The following is a 19,126-nucleotide window of genomic DNA, read 5'->3' on the forward strand; positions in this document are numbered from 1 at the left end:
AAGACGGATTGTTGTACAAGAAAGAATTTGTTCCTCACCAGAGGGTTTGCTGGAAATGAAGACGCGGCGATGCTTTATCCAGTTTCTAGCTGTACGAAACGGCTAGCAAGATAAGTCCCAGTCCAAGTTCGGCGCGGACTGGGCTCCTGCAGAGAGCCACTCGGAGGCGTGGAGACAAGCAGGAGACTCCGACGCGTCGCGCCAGGCGCGAGGGAAGAGCTGATTCCCCTACTCTGTCCAGCAGGATGCAAGCCGCCCCAATTGCTCTTCCCCTTCTCGGTTCTTCGGGAAACACTTCGCGTGCTTTGTTTCAGACGCCGACCCGTCTTTCTCGGTTGGTCTACAGCTCCACCAATCCCGCCCGCCACAGGGCGGGGCTTCAGGGTCAAGGTGGACCAATTCCCCAGCCTCGCCCCTACACGCGCTTTCGGACCCCCGGGGCTGAGTGACAGTGCTCGGGGCCAACCTGCTCTCCCAGAACGTGGCCTCCGCCAGGGGCGTTAGGGAATGAGGCGTCGGGACCAATCGCATTAGACCTCGGGGGGCGGGGCCTCTTTGCCAGCTCCAGACCGGCGCTCTCCGCACTCCTTTTGTCAAATGAGAGATGAGGAGGGGCGGTCGCTCAGTCAAGGTTCAGCCAGTGGAGGAGGAGAGGTGGGCGGGCCGGGAGTGCCTGGCGGCGGGTCCTCAGCTCCCAGCCGAGGTGCGGCGAGCCGGTGGGGGGACCGCGAGGCGAGCGCGGGAGCCTGGGCGGCGATCGCGGTGTGAGCTACCCGAAAATGCACTCGGATGCCGCCGCTGTCAGTGAGTAACACAGAGCTAGCCGGCCGGGTCCGGGCGGCTGCCAACACTCTCCGCTCATCTCCCACAGTCCCCGCTCTGCGCCTCCTGTCCCAAAACGCACCGGGAGCCCCTGCCCGGGAGCCACTCCTTCCCCTCCCGGGGCCGGGGCGGGCGGTGACGCTGCGGGCGGCGCGGGGCGGGGGCGGGCGTGGGGGGAAGGGGCCGGCCTGTCGGGGGAGGGCGGAGGTGAGGGGGGTGGGGACTGGCTCCATTTCAGTGTTGGGGGAAGGGGGGGCGGGACGTGCGATGAAGGGCCGGGACCAGAGTGTCCCGGGTGAATGGAGGTGGAGGCGGCGGCGGGCGCTAGCGAGCAGGGCTGGGGGTTGGCACCGGCGGCGGGGGAGAGAGAGGGAGCGAGCGAGCGGGGCGCAGGGGTGAGGATTTCCTAGGGGCCGAGCGGTGCGGGCGGCTCCGTGAGAAAGGCGGGTGAGTGCTAGGGGAGCGCGGGGGCGGGGACAATGGGAAGAAGGGCTGGATGGCGGGGGTGGGGGGGGAAACAATGGGGTGGGGGATTGGGGGCAGCGGCCGTGCGGGGCAGGAGGGCGGGCGAGGAGATGAGGGCTGATGTAATGGGAAAGCGAATGGTGGGAGGGATTGAGGTGTGATGGGATAGTTGGGGAGTCCGGCGGGCGGGAGGGCCTTAGGAAGCGTGGAGGGGTAACTGGGAGTGGTGAGAGGAGGCAGATGTCGGGGTAATAGGATGGAGCAGGTGTTGGGAAGATAGGGTAATTGGAAGTGGAGAGGAAGAAGGTGGGGAGGGTTTGGGGTGACGGGATGGAGGTAGGGGTAGAGGAGGTGCAGTGGGGGTGAAGAGCTGGTTGGGAGGGAAGGGAGGTTGGGAGGGGCCTGGGCAGGGGTAAAACTGTCTTATCCAGATTCGGTCCGCGTGGGGCTGGGGGGGGAAGGTGTCAGACTACGCGTTTGGGGGACGTGTATCCTCCCCCGGATTAGGGCCGGGTTTCTTGAGGGGGAGCTCTGAGGTTTGGGGTGCTTGGAGAGGAGGGGGCGGGGCTGAGGTGGAGGGGGCGGGGGAGGTGCCCAGAGGTTGGCGCTGGCCGCGGTTTCCCCCGAGCGGCGGGAAGCGAGGTCAGCGCTGGCGCGGGCTCTGGCTGCGGGAGTGGGAGGCGGGGCAGGGGAGCGGGCTGCGGGTTTTCCGTGGCGGGAGCCGGAGGGGTCGGGCCCTGGAGGCCAGGAGCGTGGGGCGGAGGGTGGTCCCTGGCGGTCCGTGGATTTGGCAGTCTGTGACGCAGTTGTCTAATTTCTGGTCGTCAGGTGTGGAGGCTGGTGCCTCGGGACCCGCTTCCCTGCCGGGAGGGCCGGACCACAGGCCCCGCGCAGCGCCCGCGGGGTGCGACCTCGCCCAGCCTTGCGGAGAAGGCGCTTTAGGGGTTTCCTTTGGGGTCTGGCTCCAGTCGCCGGGTGTGAGGGGAAAGGCAGTCCCGCGGAAAGGGGAAAAGCAGTCCTGCGGAATTCTGGGACTTGTAGTCCGGGCCGCGGTTGGGTTGGATGCACGTGGGTAACTGTGGAAACGAGTCCCAGAATGCAGCGCGCCCCTCGGAGCTTCCCAGCTCTGCGAACTTGTGCTTTATTCCCCGCGGACTCGAGCGCAGTCTAGGGCGGTGCTCCTGTCCCCTGAGACCTTCTCCCTGTGTCAGCGGCTGGGGGAGAACCAAGCCAGACGCCGTCCTTTCGTACTTAGGTTCTTGATCCCCGAGTTGACTATTTCCCTCTGCGTTTGGTGGCCTTACTTGTAGAATAAATGCTTGGTTTTGAACCATCTAGTACATAGGTTGTGGAAAAACATTCAAGATGCAACACAATCTAAAGCAGCGTTTAGGATGGTGTATATTTGTGGCATCCAGTGTATATAAACACTAGGTTAAAATGTTCCATCTTAGACAAATCTGGGAATGCAGTAGAGACACATGTAAACCTTGTGAAGATAGTATAAATTATGTGTTTGTAGTTCTTGGGCTGTTTGGATTGCCAAAGGATAAGGGAACTTTTGGAAAAAAGATGGTCTTGAAATGAATTGACGGTTGGAGGCGGCTTAATGGAATTGAGGGTGGACATTGTCCCATTCATTTAAGCCAGCGTGAAAATGTGAAGATGAGCGAAGGGAATATTTGATGTCTTCAGTTTTCAAAGAAGCATGGGAAGCAAATGAGACTAGAGGAAGGTAAACTCAGTGCAGGACCTTAAGAGGTTTCCATGTTTTTTCGTTTCTGTTCTTTAATATCAGAAACCATCCATTTAGACTGGAGACTCTCCAAACATCACATCCTTTGCCAGTTTTCTTTACCATTTATATGCGATGACTCCAAAACCTGTAATGATTAACTCAGAGATGACAGAGTATTTTTATGTGTTGTATAGGGTATTTTGGAACTGTTGGTAGCATGGTCGCTAGAAGAGTATTATGATGACCCTAATGATAAAAATTTTACCAAGAAGTCCGAAGATTTGGAAACTGTCTGGTATGGTTACAAATAAACTGAACTTGAGTACTTGTGTGATTTTATCAGGAAAAGATTTATATCTATTTTATATTTTACTTAAGCTTATGGTGAAATACCCAGGAAATCCTTTGTAATATGTAACATGGTCATGTTTGTTTGTTTTAATGTGCATGTATCACTGGAATTTGCTCTTGTAAAGGGTGAAGTGTATGAGGTTGAAAACAAGAGCTGTACAAGATGGTGTTTTTAAAGAAAATATTAGGCTAGTCATTTTTTTCCCTTTTCTTTTTTTTCAATTTCATCCCAAAGGGCAGGTGCCCTATACACACACATGACACTCCCTCTCCCCCAGCTCCCAAACCCTGGGTTCCTGTACATAATCACCTTATACTTTCTGCTCTGGTTTTTAGGTTCCTCTTTGATTTTTGGCCTTTGGGTAGGTTCTGTGTTTTCTTACGAACAAAATTTTTTGACTGTTTTAAACAGATGGTTCCAACTTAACGATGGTTCGACTTTACAATGGTGCTAAAGCAATATGCATTTGATAAAAGCTGTACCTCGAATTTTGGATTTTGATCTTTTCCCAGACTGGTGATGTATGATACTCTCTTGATGCTGGGCAGCAAGCGGCATCCAGTCAGACACAGCAGCTCCCAGTCAGACACAATACGCTTATTACCATTTTGTACCCAGACAGCCCTCCTGTTTTTCACTTTCAATACAGTTTTCAATAAATTATCTGAGATATTCAACATTTTATTATAAAATAGGCTTTGAGTGAGATGATTTTACCCAAGTATATGCTAAGGTAATAAGAGTTCTGATCATGTTTAAGATAGGGTAGGCTAAGCGGATATCTGTAGGTTAGGCATATTAAATGCATTTTCGACCTAGGATATTTTCAGTTTGCAGTGGTCTTACTCAGGGTAAGTGGAGGAGGATCTGTACTGGTAAGGATTTTCAGGTTATCTTGTCAATAACGTTGCCAGGAAAGAAAGCCCCTCATTTTCTCCCCTTAAGAGGATTTCTGTACTTTTACTCTTTTCTTCCTCAGTTCTTGCCTCCAAGAATTACCCCTATTAACACTTGATCACATTTTTTTCAAATGTTATTTATCATTATATCCTTTTCTCTTTTCATCTTTAACTGCTCCCAGAAGCTCTTATTAGCTTATTGCTTGCTTCCTGACAATAATATATGCTTGCATTTTTCTCATCGCGATAATAACAGTCTTGCTTAGTCAGCAGTGTAAAAATCATGGTTTCAGAAACTGACCTCATGATGACTTTTGTTGTATCAGTTAGGATGCCTCTGGCAAATAACAATACTCAATCAAAAATGGCTTAAGTAGTAGAACTTATTATTGTTAGCAAGAAGTTTAGCGATAGATGGTTCTAAGGCTGGTGCAGTCCTAATGATGTCTTAAGAATCTAGGCTCTTTGTATACTTTTTTCCTTTCTTCTTAGTATTTGGTTTATCAAGAGCCTCAGGCTCATTGCCTCATGTTTGCAATATGGTTGCTGCAGCACCAGACATCATGCCTATGTAAGAAAAGGAGGGAAGGAACATACTTCCTTACAGTTCCCTCTTAACAGAGTGGAGTCTTTTTCTCACCTTGGCGACTTCCCCTTTAGTCTCACTGGGTAGAATTGACCTCCTGCCACTGCTAGTTGTGAGGGAGGTGGAGAAAGTGAAAGTCTGGCATTTTCAGCTTCTCTTGTGGGATGTGGACTTTGCTAGGGTGGAAGAAGGGTGAGGAGAGTGCTCTGGGTTGGTAGCCTGCAGTTATTTCCCTGAATCAGCTACTTTGTCCAATTGTCTCTGGCTTGGACTCAGTTTTTTTTATCTGTTGATTTATTTTCTGTTTCATTCTAAAATAGAGGTGACTTACTAAATATAGATTAAATTCTGTCGAGAGAAAGAAAATATAGATTTACAGGCTACACATAAATGCTTGCCATATGTTAGAAATGGGCCATATATTTGGCTCTGAGCTTCCTAGTAGCCAAAATAAAGAGGAAAACAAGACCAATTAATTTTATTCATTTGGTTAATGAAACTGCAGTTCATTTAATAACCCAAGCTGGAAGCTTAGACATTTCTCATCCTCCCTTTCCCTGGTCAGTAGCAAGAGAGAGGCTGTATCTCTTCCCATGCCTGTCCTTTCTTTTCCATACCTATTGCCATTGCCCTAGGTCTGATCCATTCTTTCTTATATTGTAATAACCAGTAATCCTTTTGCCAGGCTCAGCCTCCTTTTTATCCTCTCCATCACCAGTTGAATATCTTTGTCCTTATGATCCCCCTACCCCAAAACCTCAGAGGCTCCTAGTTGCTTACTGAAATAGACTCCTCGGAAGCTGGGGTTGAACCTGTTCTGTAGTTTAAGCTCAGTTTTGAATTCCCCCAGCACTGCTCCCTCCCCACTGCCTTCAGTGCTACTTCTGTGGAAGTTCTGTGTTCCTTGTTCCTCCTCTCGAAGGCTCTCTCCTTCCATTGAATCTCCAAAGACTGTTTACTTCTATTCTCAGTTTTATCTTATTTAACAGTAGCTGCTTGTTTACTTATTTGTCCCCCCCCCCAATTAGATGATAAGCCCCCTGAGATCTGGGACTGTGTCTTACTTAGTAACCACTTTATGGTCCAGCAGAATGCCTCGCTTAGGACCTCAAATATGTAATGAATTGAACTTAAATGGTCAACTCTTGAGCAGTTAGTGAATTATCTGGAAAATTTTAATGTTTCCTCCTGCTATCCTGCATGCTTCCGAGGTGTCTTTCATTGTCTTTAGATTTTTCTTCCAGGCATACGAACTTTCGCTTATTCATTCTATGCCCTCTTTTGACAAAGTTGTCCTATGCAAACCAATTTAAGTAATATATATGTTTAAATACATGCAGATACCAGTTTTGAAGAATGTCTGTGGCATGGAGCAGTTCTTGGAGGGAGCGGAGTGCTGGTGATATGCTGAGGGGCTGAGAGCGAGCGTGCGTGTGACAGTACACGCGTCTGCTTCTGACCTGGTGTGTAACAGGCTGCCCAGGTGGGGAAGGCTTGGGCAGGGCTTGGACGGCCTGGATGTGTCTGTTTTTCCCCTCTTCTTGTTTCATGACCAGATTCTGGTCCAAAGGGCTTATTTCTTAATGTTAACAATACATTGAGCTCACTAAAGGCTTGCTTTCTTTAGAAAGTGAACTATGTTAGTTGGAGGTGAAGTTTCTGAGCTTCTGACATTAATGCTAACATCTCTTCATAGGTGGTCAGCTTAAATTAGAGTTAATAGCTTTTCACAGCTTATTCTTTTTTCTTATTCTGAGATTCAAGTTAGGAGAAGTACCTCTTGAGAGTTATTCTTTTAAGCAGAATGTACATTTAAAAATATTTGTGGCTATAAAAGAGGCTATAATTTGTGGCTTATGTTTTAAATAGAAAAAGTATTGAAATACATTTTAAATAGAATCATATATTTTAGCAATCGTTGCATGACTGTTTCAGATCTAAGGATCTTTTTTCTATCATGTTCAGTATTCTAGCAGACAAAGTATCTGCTACTTTAGATTTTAATTGTTTTTCTTTTAATCAGGAGATACCGTTAATGAGTTATTTTCAATCTAGGAAGGTAGGCTTGTAGTTTTTGAAACTACTAATTAATATATTGAGTAAAACACTAAGTGATGCAGAAAAAGATCCCCACCCACCCCAAATAACATTACCTCTGGGTATGATTTTTTTTAGTTCCATCTTTGAGGATTTTTTCCTTGTGAATATTTTTTGAAAACCTTTCATTACTTGCTGGCTGTATCAGTAGTACTTGCAGAGATGGTGTGTCATCCGTCTGTGTCCGTGATGGCCTTTGCCAGTCTTCGGGGCCCAGGCTCTTCCTCTGATTGGGGAATTCTTACCGTCAAAGGCAGAGCTGCCCAGATACAGCCACACCAGGGTGTGAATCTGAAGCTGAAGGCAAGACATGGGAAGCAATTGGAAGTGCCTGGAGGCCATTTAGAGAGGATGGACAGTGGTGACGGCTGCTTCTAGAGGCCGTGGGAGCTACAGCTCAGGCAGGTCCCCGCTGTGTCGGTGGTGCACTCTGCAGCATGCCCTTAGGCATTGTTTTGGTTGTACAGCTGATGTGCTTGGTGCTCTGGTTTTCCTAGAGAGTCTGTGAACTACCCAATAACCTTTAGAAAAAAAAAATCGCTGTTCAAATAGCTAGTTGGTTTCTGATGCTCGCAACTAAGAATTCGGACAAATCCAACATCCAGACCCATCATGGGTTGGTACTTGGCTGAGGTCCTTGTGGAGAAGAGCAGTGATCTGCCTTTCCACCCTGGTTGGACTCTGTTCAGAGTCCAAGAGTCCTGGCTCGAGGTGACCCAAAAGGCTAAAGGGGGGACACAGGCAGTGTCAGTGGGAGCTGCCTTTGCCAGTGGTCAGGCAGGACTCTGAGGCACGCATCAGTCACCCCACCGATCTCACTATATGGAGCTCTTACTGCTGTCTTTGCCTGATTCCATCTTTGTCCCCCCGCCCCCTCCCCAAAATTCTTGAGAGTATTAGGTATGGAAATAATATTGGTAGAATATTTATTTTGTTTAGCCAAAATTATATCTAATAGTCCTAATTGCTTTTTAATTGACTTTATTGAGTATAATTTACATTCTGTAAAATTGTACCCATTTGATAAATACGAGTGTGTGTAACCACTACTATAATTAAGATATAGAATGGTTTCATTACCCCCTAAAGTTCCCTTGTATCCCCTTTCAGTCTGTACTTCTCTACCTCCCACCACAGTTTTTTTTTAAAGATTTTTTTGATGTGGACCATTTTTTTTAAAGTCTTTATGGAATTTGTTACAGTATTGCTTCTGTTTTATGTTTTGGATTTTTTGGCCACAGAGGCATGTGGGATCTTAGCTCCCCAACCAGGGATCGAACCCGCACGCCCTGCATTGGAAGGCGAAGTCTCAACCCCTGGACCGCCAGGGAAGTCCCCCACCACAATTTTTGGCTTTTAATATATATCATCTTAGGCCTCCTCTGTGTTAGTTGATGATTTGTCATTTTGCTGTTCATGGGGATAGTACAGTATAAAAAGGTGTAATAATCTCTCTCTGTCTTTTTACTGAACTGTTACATCCAAAGAAAAACTATCAGTGCTGTATAAATTATAAATCTGATAATTAATACTTTACCACATAGAATGGGCTTGAATTAGATGACTTGTTCCCTTGAAAAATTTTCTGGTGGATGGCTTTTCTTGCTTCTCTGTGGGCCAAAGGCATACAATGCTAGGATTTGCTCCTTGGATACCACGATTTCTTTTCATTGTTATCTGGGTCAGGTTGAGAGGCAGGAAAGCATAGTAGTTAAGTGTGGGCCCTGGTTCTGGGTTCTGCCTCTGTTAGCTGTGTGACCGTGGATAAATTACGCAGCTACTCTGTGTAAGCTTCAGATTCCTCATGCATAAAAAATACCTCCTGTGTGGTATGGAGTTGTTCAGTCAACAGTGTTTATTGAACACCTACTATGTACCAGGCCGTCTTCTTCATCTGTCGTGAAGTTCCCCTTGCAGGGAAGATGCAGATAATAAGCAGATGAGTCATGTAGTATGTCAGATGGTGAGCAGTTCGTTTGAGAAAACTCAAGCAGGGAAGGGCAGTGCACAGGTGCCCCTATGTGTGCAGGGGGGAGATGAGCAGAGCAGGGGACGTTGTAATTTTACAAGGCTCGGTCAGGGAGGGCCTCACTGAGAGGCTTGTCAGACAAGACCTGATGGAGGTGAGGGGGCATTCCAGGGAGAGGGAGCACAAACGCAGAGACTCTGAGGAGGGGAGCAAGGCTGTATTTGAGGGAACAGCAAAGAGGCTGGTGTGCTTGGAGTGGAGCTGGGGATTGGGCAGAGAGAAAGAAGTAGGAGGCAAGATCAAAAGTGATCCTGAGGATTAAATTAGATAAAACACAAAGTATTTAGAGAAACGCTTGGCACTTTTCTAATGATTACTGTGTAATGACAATTTCTTCATTAGGCTTTAAAAGGAGACCCTTGAGAGGAAAACAGGTTATAAGAAAGAAAAGAAGCAAGTGAAGCAGTCCCTCACTTAGTCACTCTCCAAACCTTTTTTCTTGCTGCTGGATGCTGCTGTAACAACATGACTGAGCCTGGTCCTCGTGTTTCAGGAGCTTCCTTCCAGCAGGCTTAGTGGTGGATGCAGAGAGGTCCTGGACAGTTGAAGTATGGGACAGGGCAAGGTTATTTGGATGCCCAGGGTGCTTTGGGAACAAATAGGGAGTCATTAAAATTAGACTTTAGGGAAGGGTTAGCTACTGTCATGTGGGTTTAGCTTTTGAAGTTTTATTACGTGAAGAAAAAGATGGGTGTGTGCCTGAGGGGTGAGGTGGGAGGGTGCTTTCCAAGCAGAGGGAACAGCCTGGCAATAGCATGGGCGTTGGATAGGCCAGAGCGAAGGGGGGCGAGGTGGAGGGATGGGCAGGAGCCACGTGGGAAGGGCTGAAAAGAGGCACCAGGGAGGGTTTATGAGTGGAAAGGAGGTGAGGGGAAAGAGAGAAGTTAGAGGAGGTGGGGCGTGGGGAGAGAAGAGGAACAAAGTGGGATGGGGAGGGGAGGGACTGACACGTTTATACACAGTGATTATTCTTGGGCTGCTCCAGCTGCCGTGCCTGCGTTAACTCATGTAATCCTCGCCACAGCGCTCTGAAGTAGGTTATGTAGGTACTGTTATCATCCCCATTTTACAGATGAGGAAGCTGAGGTACAGAGAGGTTAACTAACCTTCTCAAGGTCACACAGCTGATAGGTGGTGAACTGAGATTCTAACTCAGGCATTCTGACTCCGGGGTTTAGGTTCCCACCACTGCCTATGAAATAATACTGTTTTATCTGTGCTTTTCATTTAATCCTTATGGTAACCTGGCAGGTATATTGGAATTCCATATTTTGTCACTGTTATCTTTGTTTTGCAATTGGTTCTTTTCTTCTTGGAATGGGTCCCAACAGGATAAGGTCTAGGATGAATTCCTCCTTTCCCACTGCTCTTCTTCCCCTCATTTCTGCCATCTCACAATGACAGTGGGCATTTAAAAACGGATTCTCGCTGGGCAACTGATTGTGGCAAAGAAGAGTATTTCCATACTTTTTCTTTACTCACTAATGAAATAGTCATTTTTAGTCTTAGATTTTATTTTAAACAGACATTTGTATTAAGTACTTTTTAAACACATAATTTTTATATATAGGAGATACCTAATAACATTGCAGAAAAACCAGAAAGCTTACCTTTCAGTAGAGCTACTAATGCAGTTTTTGCGTAACATCTTTGAAATGAGTCTCTTTCCTTTTTCTGTAGTTGAGGGTGAGTTTAAGTCTTTTTCCCCTTTAAGATCTCTTTCTACAGATTCCATTCCCAAAATTATTAGACCGCAGATTACTTGTTCTTAATTAAACAGGAAGCTGAGAAAGGAGTGTTGTACATTCAAGTCCCGACAACTGGCTATTGAAATGAGAGTTTTAAAGACCTGTCCTCTTGTCATCCCTTCTGCCCCGTCTTTACTTTTTGATCTTCTGGGCTCAGTCTGTCTTAGTCTCTTCTATGTTGAATAATAACAGGGATTAAAATAATAAACCTTCATTAGTGCACAGTATGGGCCAGCGCTGGGCTGAGTGCTTGGCATGCACCGTCTCAGGAGTTCTCACAAGCCCTTGTGAGGGGGGGCCTGCTGTTGTGGTCTAGTGAGGTTGGGTTATAGGCAGGGCCCTCAGCTAGGACGCCACAGAGCAGGGGCTCTAACCCAGGGCTTTCCGAGGCCAGAGCTGCACTCTTTACCCTAAATCTGGCCTCTCCTGACATTAGTGAGATGAGAGGGTGATTTTTACTCTGAGCGATGGAGTGGACAGATCTGTGTTCCTCCGTGGGTAGGGTGGGGTGAAGAGAGTGAATCTAGGGCCCTGTGTACCTTGTCACAGTGGGAGAGCTGCCAGGCCGGCTGTCCTGATGTGGCCGACTCCGTTGAGATGGCACCACCAGCAGGCACAGGCTGCGCAGTGGATGACGGGTGCTAGGTGGCATGCCGCCTGTCTTGGGCGGGTGGCTTCTTTCCCAGCTGCTTCTACAGGTCCTGTGAGAGTTAGGAGGAAAAAGCCAGCAGCAGTGGTGTGCTTGGATGGTTTTAACGTCAGATCTTGTGTTCAGTGAAAGCGCCGAGTCACCTGTGATGACCTGCTCCCATTCCTTGTCAGTTTTCCCCTTTCCGTGCTCACCTTTTTGGCCCTGTGCCTTATAAATAGCAAATATTTATTGATGAGGAGAATGATATTAACACCTTCCTCACTGCTACTTTGCTTCATTTAGTTTTCACCTAGCTTTTCGACCTTGAAAAGCCTGGATCTTGATCTTTTCTTAATCTGCAGGGCCTGCAGTGAATGAGTTGAACTGCCCTCTGGCCCGTGCTGAGATTGTGACGTGGCTATGGATTGGCTGCGGCAGACTGGGGATCGAGGCGAGGGTGGGGACGGAACGCTCCTCTCCGGTTGCACTGTAGAGTCACCTGGACTGCTTGAGAAGCCTTTGACAACCCCACTTCTCTTTTTATTTAGTTGGTCTGGATTGGGGCCCGGGCCCTGGCAGTTATTCGCACTGCCCAGCTGACTCTGATGTGCAGCGGCTGGATTAATGCTCAGGCGCTTCCTGTGTGCTTGGGGTTTGGTTTGGGCTGGGGGGCAGAGGACTCCAAAGCTGCGACTGCCCCCCTCGGGCCCTGCCCTGGGCGGGGAGCACAGGCCACCCCGCTTGCCGCGCAAGTGACACGGAGCCGTGTGCCGGGCACCGTGCTGGGCACCTCGCAGCACGAGTTAGTTGGATCCTCACAGTGTCCTTAGGAGGCAAGCACTATTACCATCCATTTTATAGACCAAGAAATTCCTACTTCTGACAGGTTAGACAGGCGTGTGGTATGAAGCTGACCCACAACCTGGCTTTTGGTTTTTTCCCAGTTGTGGAAAACTCGTTTCGGATCTTTGTGTTTTAATAATTTGGCCTCAAATGTGAATATGTTTGTTTTAACAAATGAGACGTGTACTTGTGCCATCTCACATAGCTAAATGACGATCAGTTGGTGTGCAGAAGTGTAAATTGGTGTCTGTAATCCCAGTTGAAAATACTACTTTTTATTTTATTTTTATTTTTATTATTTATTTATTTATTTATGACTGTGTTGGGTCTTCGTTTCTGTGCGAGGGCTTTCTCTAGTTGTGGCAAGCGGGGGCCACTCTTCATCGCGGTGTGCGGGCCTCTCATTATCGCGGCCTCTCTTGTTGCGGAGCACAGGCTTCAGACGCGCAGGCTCAGTAGTTGTGGCTCACGGGCCTAGTTGCTCCGCAGCATGTGGGATCTTCCCAGACCAGCGCTCGAACCCGTGTCCCCTGCATTGGCAGGCAGATTCTCAACCACTGCGCCACCAGGGAAGCCCCCAATACTACTTTTTACAGTGTCAAAAGTAGACTTCATTTTATGGTAGATTTTGTCTGTCAAGTTATTTTGAGATAAAACTCATTTCTAATGACCTTTTTTACTTAAAATTGCATTTTGTACTTGTCTTTTAAAATGACTTATACTCTGTATGCTTGAGCTCATGTATAGATCCTCCCTGACTTGTAAGCTGACCCCCTCTTTACACTCTGGCTTCTGTAACCTTCCAGGGTACTAAGCAAATCGAATCTCAGCATTTTAAACGTGCTCCAGTCTCACCATCGTAAAGCCCAAACTCAGCAGTTCCTCAGTCCCCCACCCGCACCCCAAAAGCCATTTCTGATTTAGTTCTTCATTTTCATTGTCATCAGAATGCATTTATTAGTACATATCTGTGCATAGTTCTTATTAAAAATTTTTATACCTGAGAGCATTGCTCACTGATTGGCCACCTGGAGTTTAGCTCGTAATAAAATACTTTCGTGAATCTTTAGTGACAAGAGGAAAGAGGTGTACTTAATAGAAATAATATAGGCATTATGTATCTTTTCTGCACTATCTTTTCTCCAACAAAGAAAAAAAGAAGTTGGTAGGTGGTTTTAGATTTTACCAGTTTTAGTATCTTTTTATTTAATATTAAAGTTCTCTAATTTTGTGTGCTTGCTTATTAACAACCTTGGGTGGGAAATGCTGCTGCTTTTTACCCCTGATGGAGTGTGAAGATACATGGACACTTGCTCCCATCAGAAATAAGCTAGAATGGAGAAAGGAGCTTTGGATTGGGAATTAGAAGATGTGAATTATCCTCAGCTTGGCCGCAACTAGTTACCTGACCCTGCTTGGGCTAATTTTCATAGCTCAAGGAGAAATTTTGAGACTTGGACAAAAGGACATGAAATGTTGAGCTTCCCTCTCAGCACCTGAAAGCAATCTTGTTGGTTTTCCTCCCAGTACAATCACATTTGGTGTAGAGGTTAGTTCTAAAGTCCATATGTAAGGTGAAAATCACCTGTATTAAAAATATCACTGGAAATACTTTCAGAAGGTGCCCCTCATCAGAGGTTGTCTCCGGCACAGCAGTTCTTTCCTCTGGCATTAGGACAGGTCGCTGGCTCTTCAGCTGAGTACCAGTTGCAGCAGCTGGCTTATGTTTAGGGACTGTGTTTTATGAAGAATACATTTCTTTAAATACTTGACTCATACAAGGTTGTGAGATCCACGTGGAAACTGAGCCGACCCAGTGACTGGCAGATTCCTGTTGCCCAGCTCCCACTCATTAAGTAGAGACCTCGAGGGCAGTTACCGGGACAATTGACTTTTCTTCTCTCTCCCTCTTCATTTTGCCAAGCAATTGAGTTGAATTTGTGTGAGTTGAATGTGGATGTCCTGCAATCCCATTGTACTCAGGATGTCTTCCCTCCACTTTTGCTGCCACAGTCTACCTTAAGACCCTAATCATTTCCCACGTCAGTCACTTCCAGTAGTCTTCATGAAAGGCCGCTCTAAATCCAGGCCACACACTCGCCGTAGGGAAGTCTATCTAAAAAACTGATTAAAACACTTTCATGGCACCCAGGCTCACAGCAGTGCTTCTCAGACTTTTCCACCAGCGTTCTGCTATGGCAGAATTAAGTACCCTCTGGATTCTGGGAGCGTAACTTGGTCTGGTGAAATTTCTTTCAAATTTTGTGCCATAGTCATTTTTTTGTTTTCATGTGAAACAGTTGTACATGAATTACCTTTGAGTAGGACTGATGCTGCTTGAATGTGCCCTGTTTATCTGTTACATTTGCATACCCTCTGATGGTCCAATTGGAAATACAAGTCCTTAGGAGATTAAACTCTTAAGCAGGATTCAGAGCTGCCTTTTTCTGACCTTGCCTGCCTTTTGAGTGTCCTGATACCGTGCTGCTTCTCACATATGAAGATCTAATGGTGTGAATGCACTGAAATACCCTGAACATATTGAATTTAAGTCTTGATGCCTTTGTACCTGCACTCATTTATTCCTTGAGTATTTATTGAGCACCTGATGTTTCCCAGGTGTTGCTTTAGGTACGAGGGATACAGCAGTGGACAAGAGCAAGCAAGTTCTGGCCTTTGTGAAGCTTACGTTCTAATGCGAGAGGAAGATGACACACAAATATGACATATATCAGGAGGTACTAATGCCATAAAGAGAAGTAAAGCATGGTAAAGTGATAGTGAAGAAGGGGTCCTGTTTGTTGGGTCTGGCAAGGTTCTGTAAGAAGGTGATATTTCGGTGGCAACCTGATTAAGTGTGAGAGCAAGCCATGTTATTATTAGAGGAAAGAGTGCTCAACGCAACGAGAATAGCACGTGCAAAGGCCCTGAGGTAGGAGCATGCTTGGAATGTTCACAGAATAGCAGGAAGCTCACTGCAACTGAGAAGAGTGAGCAAGGGGAAGATGAGTAAGAGATGAGATTGGGTACATGGGTAGAGGCGGAATGTGCAGAGAGAGCCCTGAGTCCATGATACGGACTTTTCTTTTGCTTTGGATGCCTTCCCCTTCCATGCTTTGGGTGAGGTTGAAATTAATTTTAATTTGTTCCACATGGTAGTTGGTTGCCCCTCTGTTTGCTAAATAATTATCTCTTGCCCATTGATGTGAAAAAAAAAAAGGCAAAAGATTTATTCGATCTGAAGAGGAACCAGAGTATTTCATTGATTTGAAATGCCAGTTAATCATATTAATTATATGTGTTTATGCATACTTAAAAACATACAGACATGCTTGCAGGCATATATACAGACATATGTTTATTAGCTCTCTTCCGTTGATTTGTATTATAATTACTGTTATAATTACCTCTATACCAGGCATTGGCACACTACAGCCCATGGCCCCAGTCAGGCCCACCACCAAGTTTTTATAAATAAAGTTTTATTGGAACACAGCCACACTCATTTGCTTGTGTATTGTTTATGGCTGATTTTGAGCTACAATGACAAGGTAGTTGTAACAGAGGTCGGATGGCCCACAAAGCCTAAAATATTTAAGATCTGGCCCTCTGCAGAGAATTTACCAACCTCTGCTTTATATTATGTATTGTCTGATAGGGCAAGTTCTTCCTCATTCTTCTTTTTCAACAATTTCTTGGCAAGTCAAGCACATTTGTTCTTTTCAGATGAACTTTAGAATCAATCTGCCAAGCTTGCCTGACTCCCTTCCTTTTCCCCCACCTCTTTTTTGGGGTGGGGAAGTGGGAGGCAGGGAGAATAGGAATTTGACTGCATTTAATTTGTACTTTAGTGAAGGGCGAAGTGATTGCCTTACAATACTGGGTCTTTCCATTCCAAGAATATAATATCTCTGCATTTTTGTCTTTCAGGAAGCTTTCATTGTTTCCTCATTTGGTTGTTGCATGTTTAAGTTTATTCTTACATGTATTATTGCTTTTCATTGCTGTTATAATTAAGATCACCTCCCAGCTATATTTAACAAATGACTATTTATGTCATAAAAGAAAGGTTTGGATTTTTATGTATTTAAATTGTTTCTGACCCTCTTATGGAAGTAAACTCCTGTTAGGACTGTTAATTCTGAAATTTGATTCTTTTGGTTGATGGTCATTGTCTGAACTTACCAATAATTGTTTTATTCCTAATATTTATGTCTCTGCCTATATTGTGGGATTCTATACTGAGAGTAGTTTTGGGGAAGTGAATTTTGACTCTCATTGGCGTTCACTTTCTTCTATTATGTAGGTCACAGCAAATAGTAATTATAAAAAAAACCAAACAAACAAACCAAAAAAAACCCCGGAAAACTTTATGCCCAGTCAGCATTTGTTGATCATTTTTAAGAATGCCCAGAAGATAATTTAGGCAGACCATTTATCAAGCAGGCTGTGCCTTTCTGCAGAGCCTTTAGTCGCTTTTAATACAGAATGTAGGGTTCGCATGTCACACAGGAGAGTCAAACCCAGTGACTACTTGACTGTGGAGGGCCTTTTGATCATGGACTAAAGTTGACTTAACCAAGCATTTATACTTTGGAATTAAAATATGAGCAGAAGGAGATTTTATGAATAAGTTAGTACTTTCCTAAATATGTTCTCTGTAAAGCATTTGATCTTTATCCTTAACATCTATTCCTTAAGGATGTGAAATCTATTTTAAATTTCAAGGTCTGTTACTTGCCCTGAGCACTGAACAGATGAACCGTAAATTCAATATGTGTTAACCTTTGTGGATTTATCTTTTAATGCCATTTTGGTCTTTTTTTCCTGAATTTGTGTCTACTCCCCAGCTTCTTACCGTGGTGAAACTAAAGAAGAACTATTCTGTTCGTGCTGCTGTTCCTTTTCATTTTCCCTTTTTTTTTGGTGAAGCGATGATGAGGTGGTTATGGTAGTAGACGCTGGATATGGAAATAGAGAATTGCTGACATGTATTATGTGACTTGTGAAATGAACCTTGTTGCTTGTGTTGTCTGTAAAGTGAAGCTTCATGTATAGAACCTGCTCTTAAATGCTTTTGTATATTTTTTCCCACTGTTGAGATGATCTTCCACCATCATTATGAACGTCAGTTGGTGGTATATGAATATAGATAGAAATGCCATCACATACCGTAGAGATGTATCAGGCCGCATGCCTCAGTCACAGAGGGAGCTCCAACTTTGAGATCTTTGATGTGGGGCTTGACTTGGACCTACAGAAAGTAGAAACCATTGTAGGTAGCTGTGTGGTGTGGAAAATGGTATAATCAAATAGAGTGATAATTGATATCTTTTATTCGGCACTCACTGTGATCCAGGCATTGCATTGGCTGTCTGCCACATCTAGGCATTGTAATCTCACTTCAAAACTGAGGACGTTGAAATTTAGGTTAAATAACTGGTAGGCCTGAGATTCAAACTGACTGTTAGACTCCAGAGTCAGGTTGTAAAGCTCAGTGAGTGGTATTTTGGCAGAAACTGTGTGTGTGTGTGTGTGTGTGTGTGTGTGTGTGTGTGTGTGTGTGTGTATAGAAGGATTTAGCAGTTTTATTTTGTTTAGATTCTCCTGTGTGAATCTTGACAGTTGAATTCACATCAGGGTGGTATGGCATGAGTTCTGGAGACCTCATTGCTGCAATGATCTTTGGCAAACCGCTTCTGTGTGGCCTCAGTGAGAGAGAATCTAGACCCTTAAGTTTTCTGGTTTTGTTTTTTTGAGGGGCCCAGGAGCTTAATTAATATTTCAAGATGTTAATGTAGTATATCATTTGTCTTCCAAATTTTAAATTGAGAGAGTACAAAAAGGGGGTTTATGGCTTGGTCGTAGGTGCCAGGAGAGGGGGGCAGTGGAAGATTAAGCTCCCCAAAGCCTTTGCGGGTCAGGACGAGGCTGTTGCTCCTAGTTTTAGAGCCCCTACCCAGCTTTATGAAGTAGAAGCATAAGTAAATAAATACACACACGTATACACACTCGGATACCCCAAATGGTTTTTAATCCTTTTCTGTGCAATCGCACTAATTAAGATGGAAAATCAAGGTCTGTGCACATTATGTCATCATTTACCTTAAATATGGCTAAACCATTCAGATGCCAAATAATTAATAATGCAAAATAGTTAACACATGTCTATATTTGAGGCCCTGCTCTGGTTGCCTCTCAGCCAAGAACTCTGATTCTTTGGACCATTCTCGGTGGCTGTGCCTGTGGCGTGCATGTGCCAGAGCCGTGCATGTGTGCATGTCAGGGTCTCCGCTGCCTGCTGGCCCCTCTGTCCTCCAGGCCAGCCTAGACCTGGATTCCTGGCACAATTTAGAAAAGAAAGTGAAGCTTTCTAAACGCTGGCAAGTCAGCTTGCTTTCCAGATTCGGAGCAGCAGCCCAGAGAGTCCAGCCCCAGCAGAGACAATTTGTGTTGTAGTGTCTGCGCGTTGCATCTGATATGTGTCCCACATAAAAATTCCAGTGAAGGGAGATTTTTTTTATCCGAATGGCATAACTTGGAAAGTTACAGTATCTTTTCAAGGTTATTTTCAGACTAACCTTTACTAGTCTTTACGATAGTAAAGAAAAGGAACTACTGTAAATCTTGATATTTTATGAAAATACTTCTATTGCTTGTTCAAATATGAAATTATTCATAGACTTTTAACCCATATTCGCATAGCCTAATATGTAGGCAAGCATACTTAACTTTATAAAAAACATTTGAAACTGGAGATTCAAAAGCCTAACAGTTTAACTTAAAGTTTTATGTTGTGCAGGATTGTATGATGGAGCAACTTAATTCGTCTTGTGTGTATGATTCATTGTGCAATTATTAGAGATGGCATGTGGAGACAGTCTTTGATTTGGCCATGTTTCTCTGTGAGTGTGAG

At 45.2% G+C, this 19,126-nt stretch overlaps 1 protein-coding gene across 4 annotated transcripts in view; it reads left to right on the plus strand.

Annotated features, from left to right (window-relative positions):
* Positions 1-673: 673 nt before the first annotated feature.
* DCUN1D4 (defective in cullin neddylation 1 domain containing 4) overlaps positions 674-19,126 on the plus strand; it is a 66,589-nt gene continuing 48,136 nt past the window's right edge. For 3 of the 4 annotated variants that reach the window (XM_061191381.1, XM_061191382.1, XM_061191383.1), the window contains exon 1: positions 674-804. In XM_061191381.1, the coding sequence (XP_061047364.1) occupies positions 780-804 (25 nt within the window). In that variant the 5' untranslated portion in view covers positions 674-779. Of the gene's footprint in view, positions 805-1,242; positions 1,270-19,126 lie in introns of those variants that run through there. The other variant, XM_061191384.1, reaches the window with a different exon arrangement.

Source organism: Eubalaena glacialis, chromosome 5 (genome assembly GCF_028564815.1).
Source record: "Eubalaena glacialis isolate mEubGla1 chromosome 5, mEubGla1.1.hap2.+ XY, whole genome shotgun sequence".
In the NCBI taxonomy this organism is placed as follows: domain Eukaryota; kingdom Metazoa; phylum Chordata; class Mammalia; order Artiodactyla; family Balaenidae; genus Eubalaena; species Eubalaena glacialis.